This window comes from Danio rerio, chromosome 7 (assembly GCF_052040795.2).
Source record: "Danio rerio strain M-AB ecotype USA chromosome 7, GRCz13ab, whole genome shotgun sequence".
Classification (NCBI taxonomy): domain Eukaryota; kingdom Metazoa; phylum Chordata; class Actinopteri; order Cypriniformes; family Danionidae; genus Danio; species Danio rerio.
Genome location: NC_141027.1, coordinates 76,445,001 through 76,467,221, shown reverse-complemented (window position 1 = coordinate 76,467,221; position 22,221 = coordinate 76,445,001). Strand labels below are relative to the sequence as shown.

Sequence of the window (22,221 nt, the reverse complement as noted above, 5' to 3'; positions counted from 1 at the left end):
TTTCTTTATTTGTATTTTTTTTTTTTTTTTTTTTTGTCATTTCTGTAAGTGGAAGTATGGCGTCTGCCTGGACTAAAGTGATGCTCATGTAGGTATTCTGTTGCTGTCCGTGGTGCTGAAAACTTCTGAAGTGTTACAGTAAAACACTCAGTGCAGAGCATAAATGAGTGAACACCATTTGAAAATTAATATTTTAGTCCATTTCTCATGGAATATATACAAGAATTTGTTGAAGATGTTGCAAATTTATTAAAAATAAAACAGCTGAAAAATCACATGTACATCAGTATTCACAGCCTTTGCTCAATACTTTGTTGATGCACCTTTGGCAGCGATTACAGCCTCAAGTCTTTCTGAATATGATGCCGCAAGCTTGGCACACCTGTCTTTGGGAATTTTTACCCATTCCTTTTTGCAAGCTCTATGGATGGGAAACGACTGTGTGCAGCCATTTTCAAATCTCTCCAGAGATGTTCAATTGGATTTAGGTCTGGGTTCTGGCTGGGCCACTCAAGGACCTTCAATGAATTGTTGTGAATCCACCCTATTGATATTTAAAACATTATAAATTCTCTATTAAGAAAGAGGGGAATCAATCTAAATGCATAAAGTTTTAATGAAATATTTGATTGTTTCAGCAATGAATGTACAAATCTTCAGAAAAGGCACTTTTTGGCAGTATTAGATTGAAAAAGCACAGAAATCCCATGCAGTATGATCAGAAGTGGATGAAAGACTGTTGTGTGGCAACTGGAATGTGTCTCTCATGTTTACCTGGGATCTGACCGAGCAAAAGGTAGCGTGTAAACAGGGCAGCATCAGTCATGTTAAATTCGCCGTCTCCCTTTGTCTCATCTGCATGGACATCCTTGCCTTTCTCATAGTAAATCTTCATAAACTAGCCCAAGTACGATGCATGACAGCTATGGTTGAAAAAGCCGCACACTGCAGCACACAGGAGCACAGTGACGAAAATAGGCTGACTGCATCAAAGAGGCGCTCAAATTGGCCAATGACAAGACATAATATCAATCACGGCCCCAAGCACATGACAACAAAAGTTACAAGCTTCATTTTAAAAATGTAAGGAGTAGAAAGTACTGATATTTGTGTAAGAATGTAAGGAGTAAAAGTAAAAAGTAGTCAAAAAAAATGAGTAGTGAAGTACTGATACCAGAAAAATCAACTTAAGTACAGTAATGAAGTATTTGTACTTAATTACTTTTCATATCTGCCTTTTATAAGTTTCTATTTTATACCTCTTAGCATCAGGTACACTGACGCCATTAAGGCTAGTTCCCACTTGCCTGTCAGCGTGCCTTAATCTCATCCCTCAGCTGCTTCCGACAACTGACAGACTTAACAGAGGCAAATCTCAAATAACGTTTGTGCGAAATACTACAGTAAGAACTTTCCAATGAGTATTTGATGCACTTGTTGTGGAGTTGCAACGATGAATCGCACACAATGTTAGCTGTTAGCAGTTAGCAGTTAGCTTTGCACTCTTTTTGCTCGCAAATGTGACAGGATACAGGTTAATCTCCACTGCTGTGTGGATATCTGTTATGTTAGTGTACAAAATAAACCAGATGTAACGTCCACAAACCGGTATTGAAGCGTCTTCTTTTATAACTGTATTGACACGCGGCTGTGCTGATGAAGTGAATCGCTGTACTTTATTACACACATGCACTGCTTTAAAACATTTAAAACTCTTCTTGATCCAATTTGATGATGATTAATGATCCTAGCAAACTGGTCAGACCTTTATTCCCGGTTGCTTTGCGCACAGCCTGTCTTGTTGATGTGATTATATGCGTTACTATGGAGACATGTTAATACGCAGCTGTCAATCAATATTGGTGGGCGGGGGGACCGCACTCCTACATCAAGTTGCGGTCGGTCTGAAAACCTCTCCAATTGGTCCACTGATTTTATGTCGTTCAATTTGAAAAAAAATAACTGTGTGTGTTTATATCACCCCAATATGTTGGTCTATACACTATACCTGCTCACATGTCTGTCCAAACAGCTTGAAGAGTAGATTTTTCACCATAGGTGCCCTTTAAATCTCTCTTTATCAAGACATTATTGGAAGCATCTTCTTCCCTTCACCTCTGTCCACAAGTCTTTCTTATATCTCCAGCAATTTCGTTTGAGCGCAGATGAAAGCGAACAGTTCTGCCTTCATTCTGTTCTGCCGAGACCTCCAGATCATTTCCGCTCACCGAGCTTCACTAAAGTGGCCATTGACACGCTGAGAAAATTGGCCTTTGATGGCGTTTTGTGTGTTGAATCGGCAGCGGGTCGCAGGGTTGTGGATGAGGAGGTGTGTGTGGAGGAGAAGAACCTGATTGAGTCTGACTGACTGACTGTGTTTATAGGTTTTGTATGTTGAAAGTAGCTTTATATGACAGTTTGTGGTACTTTTATCACCTTTGATTGGCACTGAGATCACTCTGAAACTCGGAAATATGATGTGTATAGTTAGCCTAAAGTGGGTTCTGATGGATTTGCTTTAGAAAAATGGTGGTCGTGTTAGTGGAAATAAGAAGATTCAATTTGGTTGAATATGGCAAAACAATCTTTATAATAATAATAATAATAATAATAATAATAATAATAATAATAATAAACTTCTAAATTGGTAATAATAATAATAACAAATAAAAATGTATATTATTATTGTTATTATTATTGTTGTTGTCATTGTTTTTTTTTTCTTTTGACGTCAAAGGCAACAAGTGTTGTGGTATTTAGAGCCAAATTTGGAAGATGCCAATATGGTCAGCTTACGTAACATGCGCTCATCCTAAAAATATTAAACACACTATATTACTATACAGTAAAAGGTATGATCAGGTTACATAAATAATTTTTTCATAATGTTTAATGAAAAAAAATGATAAAAATGCATATCATTTGAGTATAAATATTTATACTTTTTCCTGTGTATAACTTTATTATTATTATTATTATTATTATTAATAATAATATTATTATTGTTGTTATTATTATTGTTATTATTATTGGTATTATCATCACCAATATCATTTATAATAATATTATAATTTTTTTACTATTATTCATGTTATTTTTATTATTATTATTATTATTATTATTATTATTATTAATTATTATTGTTATTATTAATTATTATTAATATGTTGCAATAATGTTATTATTATCATCAATATTCATTCATTCATTCATTTTCTTTTGGGTTAGTCCCTTTATTAATCCGGGGTCGCCACAGCAGAATGAACCGCCAACTTATCCAGCATGTTTTTAGGCAGCGGATGCCCTTCCAGTCGCAACCCATCTCTGAGACACATCCACATACACACTCATAAACTACGGACAATTTAGCCTACCCAATTCCCCTGTACCGCATGTCTTTGGACTCTGGGGGAAACCGAAGCACCCAGAAGAAACCCAGACGAATGCAGGGAGAACATGCAAACTCCACACAGAAACGCCAACTGACCCAGCCAAGAATCGAACCAGCGACCTTCTTGCTATGAGGCGACAGCACTACCTACTGCGTCGCCATCATCAATATTATTATTACTAATATTATTATTATTATTATAATTATTATTTTTTATTGTTGTTGTTGTTGTTATTATCATCATCATTATAATCATCATTATTATTATCAAAATTATTATTAATATATATATATATATATTTTTTTTTTAAGGAAGTCTTTATGCTCACCAAGACTTTAGTTGGGTTTATTTGAACAAAAAATACTATTAAAAAATAATATTATTATAAAACTATTATATATTTTTTACAAATATATATTTTTCAGTATTAATATAATGTGAAATGTCCTTTATTCTAATTATATACAGTGTTTACAGGTTTTATATGATGAAAGCAGCTTTATGTGAGGTTTTGTGGCACTTGTCACTGAGATCACTGACTGGTTGCCACTGAGATCACTCTGAAACTCGGACATATTGTGCGCTGTGACCCTAAAGTGGGTTCTGACGGATTTAGAAAAATGGTGGTACTGTAAGTGGAAATAAGAAGATTCAGGTTGTTAGTATTAGTGGAATATTGCAAAACACACTGAAAAGAAGAAGAAATGAAAAGGAGAGAAAATGCTTTCCATATTTTTGTTGTTGTTGACGTCAAAGGCAACAAGTGTTGTGGTATCTAGAGCCAAATTTGGCAGATGTCAATATGGTCAGCTTATGTAAGATGCGCTCATCCTAAAAATATTATACAAAACAGTAAAAGGTACGATCAGGTTACATAAAAACTGACTTTGTAATATTTCTACACACTTTTTAAACCATATTTCACTTCAATAGAAGGTTTGTTTCTATCTAAAATTGATTGTTATTGTTATATTTAATTTATATTTATATTATATTATTTATATTATATTTATTATATTTAATTATTGATTATTTTTATTATTATTATCATTATTATTATTATTGTTGTTGTTGTTGTTGTTATTGTAAAAAAAGACCCAATAAGGCTTCAGTTGTGTTAGCACCAAAAACTGTACTAATATATAAATATATTATAGATTTATAAATAAATATTATAGATTTTTTGTTTAAGACAATGTGAAATGTAATTTATTCCTGGTATGTGAAGTTGAATTGTTATATATAGCATATGTATGTATGAATAAATGAATGAATTAATAATAACATGAACGAACAAATATATTCCCATATTTGAGAGGTCTTAGGATTTCTGAAGGATAGTGTGACACTAAAAACCTCTCAAATACGGGAATAAATGTGTTTATTCGTTTATTAAATTGTTAATTTATTAATTTATTTATTAATGTATTCTTTTATTCGTTCATTTTTTTGTTTATTTATTAATTTAATAAAATATTAATTGATTTATTTATTCATTTATTCATTCATTTATTTTTATTCATTCATTTGTTTGTTTGTTCATTCATCAATTCATTCATTTATTCAATTAATTAATTGATTTATTGAATTATTTATTTATTTGTTTGTTTATTCATTTACCAGATTGTTTATTTATTTATTCATTTACTATATTAATCATTTGTTTGTTGGTTTGTTTGTTCATTAATTTATTAATTTATTAAATCATTATTTCTTTATTCTATTATTCATTCTTTTGTGTATTCATTCATTCATAAATCATTTGTTTATTAATCTATTATATTATTCATTTATTCATTAATTTATTTGTTTGTTCATTCATTCAATAATTTATTAAATTATTTATTTATTTATTTGTTCATTTATTCTATTATTAATTCGTTAATTCATTTATTTGTTTGTTCATTCATTTATTCTATCATTCATTTATTAAATTATTTATTCATTCATTCATTTATTTATTCATTTATTCTATTCATATATTTGTTTGTTTTTTGTTAGTTCATTTATTCTTTCAATAATTATTTTTATTTACACATTTATTTATTCATTTATTCTATTATTCATTCATTTGTTCATTGATTCATTCATTAATTTTCTAAATTATTATTCATTTGTTCAGTTATTCATTCATTTGTTCATTCATTCATTCTTTTAATATATTGTTAAATCATTTGTTTATTAGTTTATTATATAATTAATTCGTTCATTTGTTTGTTTGTTTGTTCATTCATTTATTCAATCATTCATTAATAAAAATGATTAATTAATTTATTTATTTTTTCTATTCATTCCTTCATTTGTTTGTTTGTTCATTCACTAATTTATTAATTCATTTTTAATTATTAATTTATTTGTTTTATTCATTCATTTATTCTGTTAATCATTTGTTTGTTCATTCAGTCATTCATTTACAAAATTATTAACTAATTTATTCATTTTTATAATTTGTTTATTTATTCATTTATTTGTTTCCTTATTTATACACTTGTTCATTCATTTTTTTAATTATTAATTAATTTATTTATCAATTTATTCATTCATTCATTCATTCATTCATTTATTCATTTCATTTATTCATTTATAGTTTTTGTTTCATAAGCTACAGGTATATGGTACTGTTTTGACCATCACTTGATGTCTACCATTAGAATATCAGCCCTAAACCTGATTTCTAAATGACCAAATGAGCACAAAAAAAAAACAGCAAATGCAGAAATGAAATGTCAAAGCACTTTACAGAAACGGAAATGAGTAACATTTGAGTGGTTGAAAATCCACAAAGCAGATTTCTTTTTCTTTTTCTTTTTTTTTTGTCATCCGTCAAACTGCAAGAATGAATAGGAAACAGCTTGAAGCGCGTCTCCGAGCGTTCGCACACCCACACACACACTCACAAGCCCAATCATTTCTGTACTTCTGATAATCAGTAGCTTTAAGAAGAGAGACGTCCTCATGCACAAACATAATGGACCGCACGGCTTTTCCTGCATTTCTCTCAGCTCTCCAGCTTGAGTTTCCATGGAAGTCAGTGTTAGCTTCACCCAGGGAGACTTTCTGAGAAAAGCCCATGTGCCGGATTCATGATTAAGTGGACTCTCAGATGCACACGACGCTTAAATGACTCCGCGTGTGTGATTGCAGGATAGCAATTACCCTACGCATACAGTACGCCTTTCATGATTAAGGATGTATTGTTGTTTACAGGGCATAATCAGCAAAAAACAACATGATTAATATGTTTGTGAACTATAGCATTGTAAAGTATACACACTTTTTTTTTTAAAGGGGACCTATTATGCAAAAATCATGTTTATAAGGGGTTTAAACACAGTTGTGTGGAAACAATAAGTGAATATATCTAGCCTCTAATAGTAAAAACAACACAGGCTTATTGTGAAAACGTACCCCTGTATACATTTCAGGAGAGCATGGATTATGTAGCCACAGATTTGTATAGCTGCATTTCGTCTTTAAAACAAACTCTATGCTAGCTGGCAACAGTGGAAAAGTCGTCCACATGGAGTTAAGCGGTCGGCTGGTAAGCGCGTAATAAAATTGAAGACTTCTGCGGCATCATACTGCCTGCTGACATCTTCTATTTCTTTTTTCGTGCTTACCAGCCGACCGCTTGACTCCATGTGGATGACTTTTCGGCTGTTGCCAGTTTTTCCAGTAGCTTGTCGCGTACGTCAGCGGACTTGAGATGCAGAGAGGAGTTGACCACGATGACGGGGTGTTGTGCCGGAAGGCGTACCCCTGCCGTAAAATGCACCTCCTCTGAAATATGCATCTATTAATTTAAATTAATAATTAAAATAGTAAAATTAAAATTAAATAATATAGTTAATAATATAATATAGTTATGACACTAATAAGAGTGACTAATGTGAGTTTCATGAATCAAACCCTTCCCTTACTGAAGATAAACAAACTAATAAATAAGTAAATAAACTAATACAAATAAATAAATAAATAAATTGATTGACTTTATAAACAATACCAATGAGATTAAGTAAATTATTTAACGTGTGGTTTAGTTGAAAACAGCAACAACAACTTTGTGTTCCATGTAGTCTAAAAAAAGCCTAAGTTTAGGCTACACTACTTAATAAACTTCATTTATTTAATTATTAATTAATTAATTTATTTATTTATTAATTCATTTGTTCTAACATACATTCACTCATTTCAAGTCTACAGAAATAAACCAAGAATAGTCTTGTGCTATAAACGTTGTGCTCACCATTCTCATTAAGTGAGATTAATATTAAATTAAACAAATGAATAATGATAATAAAAAATACATGGTTGTGAGACTGTTGCACTTTTTTGTTTTGACAATATGCTCATGTTTATATAGTTCTCATCGGTGTGTGTGCAATATTTGTATGCTTATAACCACCTCCGAGCATAGTTGGGGTCGCGAGTCACTGGAGTTGTTATTTTAGGGGTCGCGGGCTGAAAAGTTTAAGTACCCTTGGTCTAGAGCAGGGGTTCTCAAAGTGGGGGTCGGGACCCCTTGAGGGGTCGCGGGACAATGAAGGGGGGTCGCCTGGTGATTTAAAAAAATCTATTTATTATTATTAAATCATATAGGAATGAACATATTTTATCCATAACCTACAGAAGAGAAAAAATATAGTCGTTTATAAATACTATATAGTTACTATAGTAGCTTATAGTTACTAGTTCTATTGGATTGCGACCCCAGTGGTAATTACATGATATTAAACACACAGCAATAGCGTCAGATGCAGCATATTGATTTTATAACACCAGGTTAAAGTTTCTGGCCCATTTACTGCACTGACATTAAACAAAGAATATCCGTGGGTGTGACATTGCATGCAAGGTTTCTGTATTCATAACCAGGATATTGGGGGTCGCGAGTCACTGGCATCGTCATATTGGGGGTCGCAGGCTGAAAAGTTTGTGTACCCCTGATCTAGAGGACTTATTTTACATCTTGTAAAAAGCGGCATAATAGGTCCTCTAAGTGAAGTTTCACAAACTAATTTCGAGAGGAGCATGTGATATAATTGACAGCAGCTGGCAACCCATCTACGTTCATTAGTTAGCCAATCAGATTAATCCTAACTCACTATAAGTAGGCTAGCTAAATCTACTCCCTTATCTTCGTTTTCGGAAGAAACCCCCCATCCACCCCTTCTCCTCCTTTCTTCCTTTATCACAGGGGAGCTCTCAAGAACCACCTGATCTCGTACTCCCCTCACATGCTCTATGGACCTGGCGAGAGCCCTGGGCTTAACTATCTCCGAGCTCAGGGTTCTCTCCCAGGACAGCATGCCAAACCTGCTAACAGTGTGAACTCTTGAAATATAATTAAAACAATGTTGGCAGCAATTTTTGTAAGAGTGTAGTAGTAAACAAAACAGGATTAACATGTGTTTCGCATATACAGCATGCAGCTCACCAATTTCCTAGGCTCTTTTCCATCTCTCACCTTAGAAATATTAGTAGAAATGAAGGCTGCGCACTGTTGAGAAGCATTGGTTTTGAAGTAGACGTATTATTATGCATTAGTCTCTGTCATCTTAATGAGCGTCGGCTCGGGCATGATTGGTAGCGCTTGAATTAAAGCAGAACTCAGAGTCCACAACAGCGTTCATTCGTTCTCCGGCAGCAACAGTGCCCTTTCTTTCCTCCTCCTCCTCCTCCTGCTGTTTTCCTGCTCCATCTCTCCCTTTCTCTCGCCTCCGTCTTTCAGTGAAGAAGTGTATCTGTAGCGGAGCGAACATCCAGAACTCCGGGGCTTCATTAAAGTGTGCCAAAGTGGAGCAGATTGAAGGCAGCGGTTAATCGGAGCACACCGGAGACGATCTGAGCGATAGACTCACAACTAAAGCCACAGTCACTCTTGGAGATTTGCTGAAATCATGGGCGCTTTGATGGTGATATTTTCACTGCAAACCAAACAGAGGAGAAAACGGACAGGTAAAGAGTGATTTGATTTGATGACAGTGAGTCGGAGGATGCTTTTGTGCTTTGTTAGATTAGACATTTGAGGTATTGTAGTAGAAAAGTGCAGGGATTTCTGAGATCACCTGGAGGTGGTGGGAAAGTTTGGGGTTGTTGTAATAGGCATGCAAGAAATGATGATAGTAAGACTTCTTTTGAAGCTTATGGTGCTGTTTAGGCTCATCAGGTTTCACACACACACACACACACACACACACACACTCACACACACACTCACACTTGTGGAGCGCATGCTGCTTGGATGCCGCAGATGATAAGTTACTGTTTGATAATTATTATTATTATATTTTTGTGTTCATTTATTTTATATTTGATTATATGTTTGTTTATTATATACTTTTTTTATTGTTGTTGTCGTTTTTGTTTTAAAATAATAAAATTAATGATGGTGATTATTATTATTATTATTATTATTATTATTATTATTATTATTATTATTATTATTATTATTATTATTATTTTGTCATCATTATATCATCATCATCAATATTATTATTATTATTATTATTGTTGTTATTTATAATAATAATTATCATAATAATAATAACAATAATAATAGTTGTTGTTATTTTGGAATTATTATTATTGTTGTTGTTTTTATTATTATTGTTGTTATTATTATTGTGTTGTTGTTGTTAAATGTGATTTTTTATTTTATTTTATGATTATTATGATGGTGAGTATTATTATTAGTAGTATTTTATAATAATAATAATAATAATTATTATTATTATTATTATCATTGTTGTTGTTAATAATTGGGAATTATTATTATTATTATTATTGTTGTTTTTATATTAATAATAATGTTAGTTGTTGTTATTTTGGAATAATTATTGTCATTGTTATTATTATTATTATTATTATTATTATTATTTTATTATTATTATTATTATTATTATTATTGTGTTTTTGCTGCTGTTGTTGTTAATTTGGAATTATTTTATTTTATAATTATTATGATGTTTACTATTAGAAGTAGAATTTAATAATAATAATAATAATAATTATTATTATTATTGTGGTTGTTATTAATTTGGAATTATTTTTTAGTTTTTAGTTTTTTATATTAATAATGATAGTAGTTGTTGTTATTTTGGAATTATTATTATCATCATTGTTGTTATTATTATTGTTATTATTATTTATTTTTAATTTTTATTTATTTTTTATTTTTTTATCATCATCATCGTCATCATTGTTGTTGTGGTTATAGCCACTACCAATATTAAAATCATTATGCATCATCCTCCTAATTCTCCACCCCTGATTGTTTTATTTTTTAAAATTCTCCTTATTTTAGCTTGTTTTTTTTTATTATAAAAGCTATTGTTATTACTATCATGGATAGTTTTACTGTTGTTTTGCGTGTTGTACCTTTTTAAATCCTCCTTTGTTTATGTACTTCCATCTCTGCACCCAGTTACTATTACTAACACACACACACACACACACGACTGGCTGTCTTGTATGTCCATTTTTACCTGTTCTTTTGTATTTGATTAGTCTCGTGTAGCTTGTAGATCAGTTATCATATAAAAAAGATTATTTAGTAACACTTTATAGTTTACATTATAGTTAATGCAAAGATTGCAATGACCAGTAAATTTGTTTTGCGGTGTTTATGAATTTAGCTCACACTGGTTTATAACACAACTGCTCATCCTTAGTTCATTCGAGATCAGGCCCATTAAATAATGCTAATGACTTTTCATTTGTAGTAATGCATTAGTAAAAGAGGAAGCGAGGACATTGATTGATTGATGTTTCGTAGAGTATTCATTGTTTGTTCACGTTAACTAATGCAGTTCACTAATGTTAACAAATGAAACCTTACTTTAAAGCATTACTGAAGGTTATTGAATAAAAATATGACATTATAAACATACAAAAAGGGGGCCACACGGTGACTCAGTGGTTAGTGCTGTCGCCTCACAGCAAGGTCACTGGTTCAATTCCCAGCTGGGCCAGTTGACATTTCTATGTGGAGTTTGTATGTTCTCCCAGTGTTGGCGCGGGTTTCCCCCGCAGTCTAAAGACATGTGCTATAGGTGGATTGGGTAAACAAAATTGGCCGTAGTGTATGAATGTGTGAGTGTGTGTGTGTGAATGCGAGAGTGTATCAGTGTTTTCCCCTGCACTGGGTAAGGGCATCCGCTGTGCATTTATGAAGTGAGCTTCACACAGGTGAGTGGGCTTGACAAACCACCTGTAGAAACACTCTTCCTGCTATTAAAAAAATTACTTAAACTTAGTCTAGCACTTAATTCTCAGAGCACTTTAAGGTTTTGTACGTTGATTAAAATTAAAAGTCTCTCCTTTGTATCAAATGCATTTATACATATCAGTTTTCACCAATGTAAAATGTGCGTGTTCTTCCTCTGGTGGGTGTTTTTTTTTTTCTTTTTGTCTTGAGGAAAGACAAGCACACAGTGGTGATTCATGCTTTATTCTGCTTTGTTGTGTGGCCAATGAACTCCAAAGGGAGGCTTTCTGAGAAATGATGTTCAAGGGGCTTTTACTGAGAAATACAGAGGAGTCCTTGCAGAGAAGAGAGAGCTTCGGAATAATCATATAGAAGACATATTAAAGGAGTTTATTACTGAACAATTCAGCTTAGGCTCATTTGAAATGAATGCCTGAGCCTATATGTTTGTGAAATGTAAAATACGTTGCTCCGGGTACATTTCGTTGCGCGTTTCAGAACAAAAATCCACAAGAGGGCGCTGTGTAAATTTTAGCAAATCTGAAATGCATTACTTAGGGTGCATTTTGTTGCACGTTTCAGAAGAAAAATCCGATAGATAACGCTGTCTGTATGTTAGCCAATCTGAAATGCATTACTTAGGGTAGATTTTGTTGCACATTTCAGATGACAAATCCACTAGAGGGTGCTGTCTGTATTTTTGTGAATCTGATTTGCATTACATATATATGTTTTGTTGTATGTTTCAGAAGAAAAATCCACTAGAGGACACTGTTTTTATTTTTGACAATCTGAAATGCATTACTTAGGGTATGTTTTGTTGTACGTTTCAGAAAAAAAATCCACTAGAGGGCACTGTGAACTGTGAATGATCATATTTTATTATGGTAAAATAAGCGTAATCTAGAGGCCTTTGCCTTTCATATATGCCACTTCTGATACCAAATGATCAACTAGAAGTCAAGATATTATTTGTTGTTCCTAAAACTTGGATAGACGACAGGACTTTTGTCAGGTAGTGTATAGTATTTACTCTAAATTACAAAAGTATTTTTCTTAATGTACAGATTTCCTCTTTATTCTTTCCTTTTTAAACTTGCCAAAGCACCTTCAAGTTTGGATGTCTGAAGGCATGAGGGTAAAAGGTGTGCGGTAATAACCTGTAATGAATGAACCATTAGTGATGTGGTGCTTGATTTTATAGCAACACTTTATGGATTATCAGGCCATCAGGCTGTGAAATTAAACCTCATTCACCTTCCCCGTAATCCACATGAATTTGACATCCTGCACTCTCGTCTCAATTCACTGGACTTCAGGACTTTATGCCCCCCAGAACGGTTTTTAAAGGATCCTTTGTTGTTTTTCATCATAACTGGTAAACCTAAGGGACTACAGTAATTTGTCCTGTTTATGATCTGTGCTTTATATTATATCTGGCTCATGTCACTGTGAAAAACTTTGAAAACTACGAAAAAGTCATGACATCGTTTTTTGTAATGCTACTTAGTTAATCAGGTTAAATCAGGCCCGGATTGGCTAATCGGGAGGACAGAGAGAATTCCCGGTGGGCCAGTCCGTTTTTTTTGGCCACGGGGGCGCGTGTCACTAGCTGACTGCACTCTCAGCAGGCACACTTTTTTCCATCCATCCATCCATTAATCTATTTATTTATTTATTTATTTATTTATTTATTTATTTATTTATTTATTTATTTATTTATTTATTTATTTATTTATTTATTTATGTACTTAATTATTTATTTATTTATGTACTTAATTATTTATGTTTTTTTGTTTGTTTATATATATAAAATTTATTTATTTATATTTCTTAATGAATTAATTAGTTAATTATTTATTTATTTATTTATAAATTATTTTTTATTTGTTTGTTTATAATTTTTAATTAATTTATTAATTAATATTTTTAATTAATTTATTTATTAATGTATTATTTACTTTATTTATTTATTTATTTAATTATTCATTTATTTAGATTTGTTTGTTTGTTTGTTTATATATTTTTTAATTAATTTATTTATTTATAATTTATTTATTGTAATTTATTTATTTGTTTGTTTATTTATATTTTTATTAAATAATGAATTTATTAATTTATATATTTTTTATTTTATTTATTTATTAATTTAATTATTTATTTATTTTTAAATTAATTAATTAGTTAATTAATTGGTTAATTAATTAATTTTAAATAAATCAGCAGCAACATTGGTTAATAAATTAATGTGTTTGACCATAGCCTCACTCTTTTTATTCATTATCTTACCGCAGCTCTACTCTTTTTATTTATTTTCTCGCACCCCCATGAGCAGAATGCAGCCTGAAGGTTAAAGATGACGTAATTATCATTCGACTCCCCAACAGCGGCACCTTGCTCACCAGCTAAATCATTTGTTAAGAGATACGCGAGAGATGGAAAACTGATAATAGGAAGCGCAAAGTTGGCGATGAAAAGGCCAGAATTAAGAAAGGTTGAGTACATTTTTCATTAACCAGCAGAAGCGAGAGTACAACAACACACATGAAGACGATGAAATGGCCAGTAAGTTAACGTTAAGCTAGTTAGGAGCAGTGCAAAACAACAATGCCTGCAAACCACCGTCTATGTAGCGAACTTTTTCTTGTTCTGTAGCTCTTCAGCAGCAGCAGCCTCTTGTCCAGTTTGCTGCTAACAGTAAAGAGCCAGACCCCCTGACATTACCAAGCACCAATCATGAGCCCAACACACTAGAATGGGCAGTAAAGATTGTCATTGAGTAAATATAAGAACTTAAATTATTAACATTAATAAATATTACACCTGCTTAATGAAAAATGCCCCGAGACAATTAATGAAATCAGATGATTCACTACATGAACAAATCTGACTTAATGATGAAGCCATCATTAGAAACTAATACTGTGGTTAAAAATGTCTGACAGATAACAGTGCAATACTTGTTTTAGGCTTTACTTGTGTATAAGGAAACAATTTAGCATAAAATATATATTCAGATATTCCAGAAAAGGACATAGTGATGTTTTAAAGAATAGTGTTGGAGATTTACCTGTTAATGTTCTCCGGGTGCTCCGGTTTCCCCAACAGTCCAAACACATGCGCTATAGGTGAATTTGGTAAACAAAATTGGCCATGTGTGTGAATGAGTGTATGGGTGTTTCCCAGTACTCGGTTGTGGCTGGATGGGCATCCCCTGCATAAAACATATTCTGGAATAGTTGGCGGTTCATTCCACTGTGGCGACCCTTGATAAATAAGGGACTAAGCTGAAGGAATATGAACGAATGAATGTAAAAGATACACAATTCATCATGACAAAACATTTACAGATCTTTTTTAAAGAGCTGTTGTTTTCAATGGGATCCTCTTGCTTAGATCAGCAAGTTCTCTCCAGCTGCAGGATATGAAGGTTAAAGCGTAACTTCAGTAACGGCTACATCTATAGAGAGAGAAAGTTAAATTTAGCGTCTCATTCCCAACCTATATTTTATGGATGCTTCTTGGAACAGGTTGGGAATAAAATGAATGGGCAGCCGTGGTCCTTCTCGTCGGCAATACATCACGAAGAAGACAGTCTTTGTGCATTGTAAGCAGAAATCAGAGGAACCCAGATTCCCACACGGGGAGCTCAGCAGAATTTGGACTAAGTTTATTTGAACTGTGTGTGCAGCTTGTTATTGTGGAGTCTTTTGAAGGCTATGGGAGTCTGCCGCGTGATTTATTGCACTAACAGCAAGATACTAAAAGCTACCACAGTGTTACCATGTCGTCTGGAACAAAGTGCCATGGCATTGTCTGCAGGCTGTGAGGAAGGTGCATCTAAACATTTGTACCACAAAGAAATGCATTTACAAATGATCAATGTCAATGTTTTTAGATGGAATTTAAGTGCACTTAGTTGTGCTCAAATGCATTTTTTGTGGATTTCTTGATTCTATCGAGTCAATTTTAAAAGATCTTAAAAACTGAACTTGCTAATAAATTAATATTTATTGAACAAAAAGACGCTTAAGTGCAATGAGAGTGTCGTTTTAAATACCAAATTGAAAGTTTCTTTAAATTTTTTATTTTTATGTTGAGCTTTAAAGTAGTTTACTTGTTTTGATGTTTTAACTACATACTTGATTTTAATTTGTAAATGTTGTGTTATTTAATATTGCATTCAGGGTTAAAATATATTGTATTGTTTTATAACAAAATACATTGTTTTTAAACATGACAATAAAAATGACAGCAATGTCCAGTATTTTTCAGTTTTAGCTTGGTTGACTTGGTTAGCTGGGTTGCTTTGGAATGACCTGACTGATTTTAGTAAAACACGCTATTACACGACTGAAAATAAAGTGGCCGTTCATTTCATTTCATTGGTCAGTTTGTTTCAGAATGAAAAAAATAATAATTATATATATATATATAAAACAATTCATTGTTATTTTCTGACAATGAGTTCACTGTATTCAAATGGCCTCCAGTCACCAGATCTCAATCCAATAGAGCACCTTTGGGATGTGGTGGAATGGGATATTGGCATCGTGGATGTGCAGCCGACAAATCTGCAGCAACTGCATGATGCTTTCATGTCAATATGGAGCAAAATCTCTGAGGAATATTTCCAGTACCTTGTTGAATCTATGCCATGAAGGATTAAGGCAGCTTTGAAGGCAAAACTGGGGCTGACCTGATACAGTATATATATTTAGAAAAATATACAATATTTCCCAAATGATATTTACCAGAGCAAGGAAATTTTCACAGTATGTCTGATAATATTTTTTCTTCTGGAGAAAGTCTTATTTGTTTTATTTCGACTAGAATAAAAGCAGTTGTTATTTTTTTAAACACCATTTTAAGGACAAATATATTTTAAGCTATTTAGCCACTTTAAGCTATGTATTTTTTTTTGATATACAGAACAAACCATCTTTATACAATAATTTGCCTTAATTATCCTAACGTGCCTAGGTAACCTAATTAACCCAGTTAAGCTGTATAGAAGTGTCGTGAAAAAAATTCTAATCAAATATTATTTACTGTCATCATGTCACAGACAAAATAAAACAGTTTTTAGAAATAAGTTATTAAAACTATTATGATTAGAAATGTGTTGAGGAAATCTTCTCTGGGTTAAACTGAAATTGGGGGGAAAATAAACAGGGGGGCTAATAATTCAGGGGTGCTAATAATTTTGACTTAAATTTTGATATATATATATATATATATATATACTCACCCGCCACTTTATTACAAATCATGTAATCGTGGAACTGCCGCTCACTGGATATTTTCTCTTTTTTGGACTATTCTCTGTAAACCCTAGAGATGGTTGTGTGTGAAAATCCCAGTAGATCAGCAGTTTCTAAAATGCTCAGACCAGCCCGTCTGGCACCAACAACCATGCCACATTCAAAGTCACTTAAATCCCTTTTCTTCCTCATTCTGAACTGCAGCAGATCGTATTGACCATGTCTACATGCCTAAATGCATTGGGTTTCAGCCATGTGATTGGCTGATTAGAAATTAGCGTAAACGAGCAGTTGGACAGCTGTACCAGAATGATATTATATATATATACAGTATATATATATATATAAACAGTACATTTAGGAAATATAAACATTATTTTTATATTAGCATTTTATTGACACTTTTAAAAGATATAAAAGGATGTTAGGAAATATATTAAGAAACACAAACATTTAGCTTATAGTTGGGGAAAAAACACTGAACGTAACCTTTTCTGGTTTGTTTGTTTGCTTGTTTAGTTGTTTTTGCCTCTTTTTTCTTTGATTTATTATTGTATTGTTTTGTTTCTTATTTTTAGTGTTGGTTTCTTTTGTGCTTGTTTCGTTTATTGATTTTTTTTGCTTTGTGTTCTTTATTTGTTGATTTCATTTTGTTCTTGTTTCTTTATTTTTATTTTTATTTTTTTATTTTCTTTGTGATAAATAAAAGCAAGAGTTCTAGATGACAATCTAATAAATGCTGCTCAAAAGCATTTTCCCCCTCAAGTACTGTATGATTAAAATATCTCATTCAGTGTCTGTTTAGTTTTCGAGATTTGACATTGGCATGCAGTGTTGTGTGTATCAGTGTCATGATGTAATTTTCCAGCAGCTCCAGTCCCTTTTAAAGCACGGCTTGACCAATCAAAACAGAAGACCAGAACAAAGTGTTGCATAATTTAGTATGAAAACTCAGTCCGAGCAGAATTAAAATGAACGTGCTTTATGCTTCACTGAGATCTGAGAGTCTATAAACTTTGTTAGATGATTATATGTGAAAGCGTGCAGTTCTTTGAGATTTCTTTTATGAACGAGTGATGAAATATGCTCTCATCTGCCTTTTATTTCAGTGTTTCTTTGTAAACGGTGCACCGGCAGTCCTGTGACAATTACCAGAGTAGAGTTTTAATATTTCACATTATTGCTGGCCTTTGTGTGTGTGTGTGTGTGTGTGTGTGTGTGGGTGTGGGTGTGTGTGTGTGTGTGTGTGTGTGTGTGGGTGTGTGTGTGTGTGTGTGTGTGTCTTTGTTTTATGTTTTATGTTTTGTAATAGTTTTGTTTTGGTTTTGTGCTGCAATGTTTTGTTTTCTTTGCTTTGTTGTTGTTTTTGTTTTATTTTCTGTAGATTTTTTTCTTTGTTATTGTTTTTTTTTCTGTTAATTGCAAAATTATTATTTATTTTTTGCCTCAAAATGCTTAGACTAAAACTGTGAAAATATTCGTAACCCTTCTATTAACCTATGGGTCGATTTGACCCCATTGAATGATAAACATCCGTTAATACATCTATGATATATTTATTATTTCTTTAATTAAATTACTTTTCTTAATTTAATGTGGACAACTCTGTAAACAAATTAACAGGCAATTTTTTTTTTATGTCCTGTACTCATTTTTGTAACCAGGGTGATAGTGGTTGATTTGATCCAAGGCTCAGTTAGCTGTATAAAACATAGCGTAGGAGTTTAAAAAGTTTACACGCATTATTTTTAAAAACTGTATTTACTTTTTTAATCTTGGGGAATTTTTGAACAGGTTGTTTTAAATTATTTGAGTGTAAGTTTTAAATTTTAGCATCTTTTTTAGTCAGACAAATTTTAGTTTTGCTTTTTAATTATTATTATTATTATTATTATTATTATTATTTATATTTTTCTATTATTATTATTATTTGATTATTGTTATTATCTTTATCATTATAATATTATCTTTATATTATTATTATTATTAGTAGTAGTAGTAGTAGTAGTATCTTTATTATTAGTAGTAGTAGTTTATTATTATTATTATTATTATTATTATTATCTTTGTTATTATTATTATTATTATTATTATTATATTTATTATTAGTAGTATTGTTAGTATTTTATAATTAATTTTATTATTTTTATCTTTATTATTATTATCTTTAATATTATTATTATTATTAATATTATCTTTAATATTACTATTATTATTATTATTATCTTTAATATTGTTATTATAATTATAATTATCTTTATTATTATTATTACTATTATTATTATTATATTATCATTATAATTTTTTATTGTTATTTTTATTGTTATTAAAAAAATATTTTCTATAACTTGATTTTTTATTAAAAAAATTTTGTTACGTTTTAAATTTTAATATTTATATATTCACATCATACAGAGTGTGACTCACGATGATGAACATGAACAGTGTGTGTCGAGTGTTTACGCTTTCGTCCACTTGTGTGGAGTATTTCTCGCTGTGCATCCACAGGGCTTTGATGCTTGTGCTCGCCTGCTTTCAGAAACATTGAACAGAAGGCTTTACATGCACTCCAGCCTCACTCTAACGCTGGCCATTAATTTACAAGAGCTTCTGTTTAACCAGCGCCGCTCTGACAAAAGCATCCTGCACCATCCCAATACATTAGGGGGAAATATACTTGTGCTTTTGAAGTGCACTAAAAGGACACAGTCGCCAAACTCATCGAGCGCTGGAAGGTTCTTTCATGGAGACGAGCTTCACTGAAGGGTCTCTATTGTGTTCGTGTGTCGTCTATGGCTGTGCATTAATAGTCCAATATTTGATCTGCGATAATTATATGAAGAAAAAACGTCTCTTCACTGGTCAAACATAGTAGTAAATCAATGTTATGTACAATACAAGTTTATTTATATTTTAAGAAAGTAGTATTGACCAAAGTGCTTCTCAAAAATTAAAGGAAAACTAGTAATGAACAAGTATTTTCAGTCCTCTTTCCACCACTGAATAAGGCAACAAGCTAAAAGTATTAGGATTAAACAGGAGTACTATCTTAGCATGCATGGCTGCGCAGGCATAACTAAACCCGCTCTATATGTACGTGATCAGATACTTTAGTCACTATAATCCAAAGCCAAACATGTCATTTAAAGCCTCTTAATGAACTCCATGAAGAGCGGTGATTAATTCTGAAATCAAATAGATCTGAATGTCACATGGGAAAAAGCTTGAAGCAAGACCGGCTTTCAAGCAAAGCAGTGGAAGGACTTTTGTCTATACGAACAACCCAATTTAAATGCTAATTTAAAACCACAACATTCTAGGACTACTTTATTAAGGTATACAAAGTAAGGCAGTAATGTTAATTTAAAGTCTTTGGCTTTTATTCAAGCGAGGACAAATAAAACAGTTGAAAGCCAAAGAGATCATGAGGATGTTTTTTTTATGACCGGAACTGGAGGGATTTCTTGAGATTGGGTTATGCTAAGTTCTTGCATGTGATTTAGTTGAAATCAAGCTACAAGAATCTGAAAGTGTTCCCTGCATTAATATGTATGTAATATTATCATCAAAGCTCCGGCACTGACTCATATGAGTTCACTTGTTGGAGTTCAGTGAATCAAAAACATTCGGTGTAATTAAGCAGTTCCCGGCGAATGACTTTTATGAGCCAATCAAATACGGAAATGATCAGTACTCCAATAATCAGTTTGTTAATAATGAATAAAAAACACTGAAGTTTGATCTCTGAGGGAAATACTGCAAAGGAGAGCTATCTATCTATCTATCTATCTATCTATCTATCTATCTATCTATCTATCTATCTATCTATCTATCTATCTATCTATCTGTCTGTCTGTCTGTCTGTCTGTCTGTCTGTCTGTCTGTCTGTCTGTCTGTCTGTCTGTCTGTCCGTCTGTCCGTCCGTCCGTCCGTCCGTCCGTCCGTCCGTCCGTCCGTCTAACCATCTAACCGTCCATCCATCTAACCATCAAACTGTCCATTCTTCCAGCGTTGGTGTGGGTTTCCTCCGGGTGCTCCAGTTTCCACAACACACCAAACACATGCGCTATAGGTGATTTAAATAAACTAGATTGGCCATAGTGTATGAGAGTGTGTGTGTGTGTGTGTGTGTGTGTGTGTGTGTGTGTGTGTGTGTGTGTGTGTGTGTGTGTGTGTGTGTGTGTGTGTGTGTGTGTGTGATTGTGAGAGTGTATGGGTGTTTCCCAGTGCTGGGTTGCAGCTCGAAGCTGCGTAAAACATATGCTGGATAAGTTGGCGGTTCATTCCGCTGTGGTAACCCCTGATGAATAAAGGGACTAAGCCTTAGAACAATGAATGAATGAATGAATGAATGAATGAATGAATGAAACAATCAGTATTGTTTTTACTAAACCTAAACCCAATTGTAAAACTATTACAAATTATTTTCTGTTATTAAAATAAAGCTAAAATGAAATAAGCCTCTTCTTAAATGTCTAATTTAAAACTAAATCAAATTTGAATAATTTTGTTTAATTTTGTTTAACAAAAAAAACTGCAAAAAGTTAACTTGTATTATATTTTAGGAAGTAAAGCTTGATATTTCTAATATCAATGTGAGCTACAATAATGCATACAAATGGAAATCTTAGCTATGTAGAAAAAATGTAATACAATTAATACGTAGTGAGACATTTTGAATGCTTTTGTCTGCTAAATGTGAATTTTGTTCCAAATGTGAAATTTGTAAATAACAAAAAAAAAAAACATCACAAAAAGTAAAAAACAAAAATAACACAAAGAAAACAACAAAACAAATCAATAGAAAACAAACAAACAAAACAAAAGCAATGCAGAAAGGGCAAAACAAAAAAAATGAACAAAGCATTACAAAAACATTCATTTCAGTATTTATTTATTTTTGACTGGAATGGGTGCGGTTGTAAGCAGGACGTGACTGCATCTTTCCATCGTCTTTGTGGCTCCCAAAGTGTTAACTTGACCCTTTGGCGAGGCTCTGGTGTGCGCACTGTAACTCCGCATGAATATGGAGAGTCATGTAGTGACAGCTGCTGTCGCGGCGGTGGCCGAGGAGTCGTGTTCCTTCTGTCTATAAGTGTAAACACCAGACGAGGCCAAGAAAAACCACCCAGAAGCCCCTCGCATCCACTTCCCCGCAAAATCAATTAGCGAACACGCAGAGAGAACAGCCAGCGTCCCCTGATGATGCTCAGCCTGTGCTGACAATACTTTCCCCGAATTATTCCATTCAAATGCTCATTGCTGACGAGTGTTGAACTTTCTGTGCAAGGGATGCCAAAATGCTTTCCCACACATGATTTGAATGATGCGGGAGGTGATCTCTCTACAATTTTAA

General features: G+C 32.6%; 1 protein-coding gene across 5 annotated transcripts in view; it reads left to right on the top strand.

The window, feature by feature from the left end:
- kcnip4a (potassium voltage-gated channel interacting protein 4a) overlaps nt 1-22,221 on the top strand; it is a 313,734-nt gene that overhangs the window by 160,816 nt on the left and 130,697 nt on the right. The window contains exon 1 of one of the 5 annotated variants that reach the window (XM_087262465.1): nt 8,890-9,350. The exons of the other annotated variants lie outside the window; for them this stretch is intronic. Coding sequence (XP_087118591.1) covers nt 9,293-9,350 — 58 coding nt within the window. The 5' untranslated portion in view covers nt 8,890-9,292. Of the gene's footprint in view, nt 1-8,889; nt 9,351-22,221 lie in introns of those variants that run through there. 5 annotated transcript variants of the gene reach the window in all.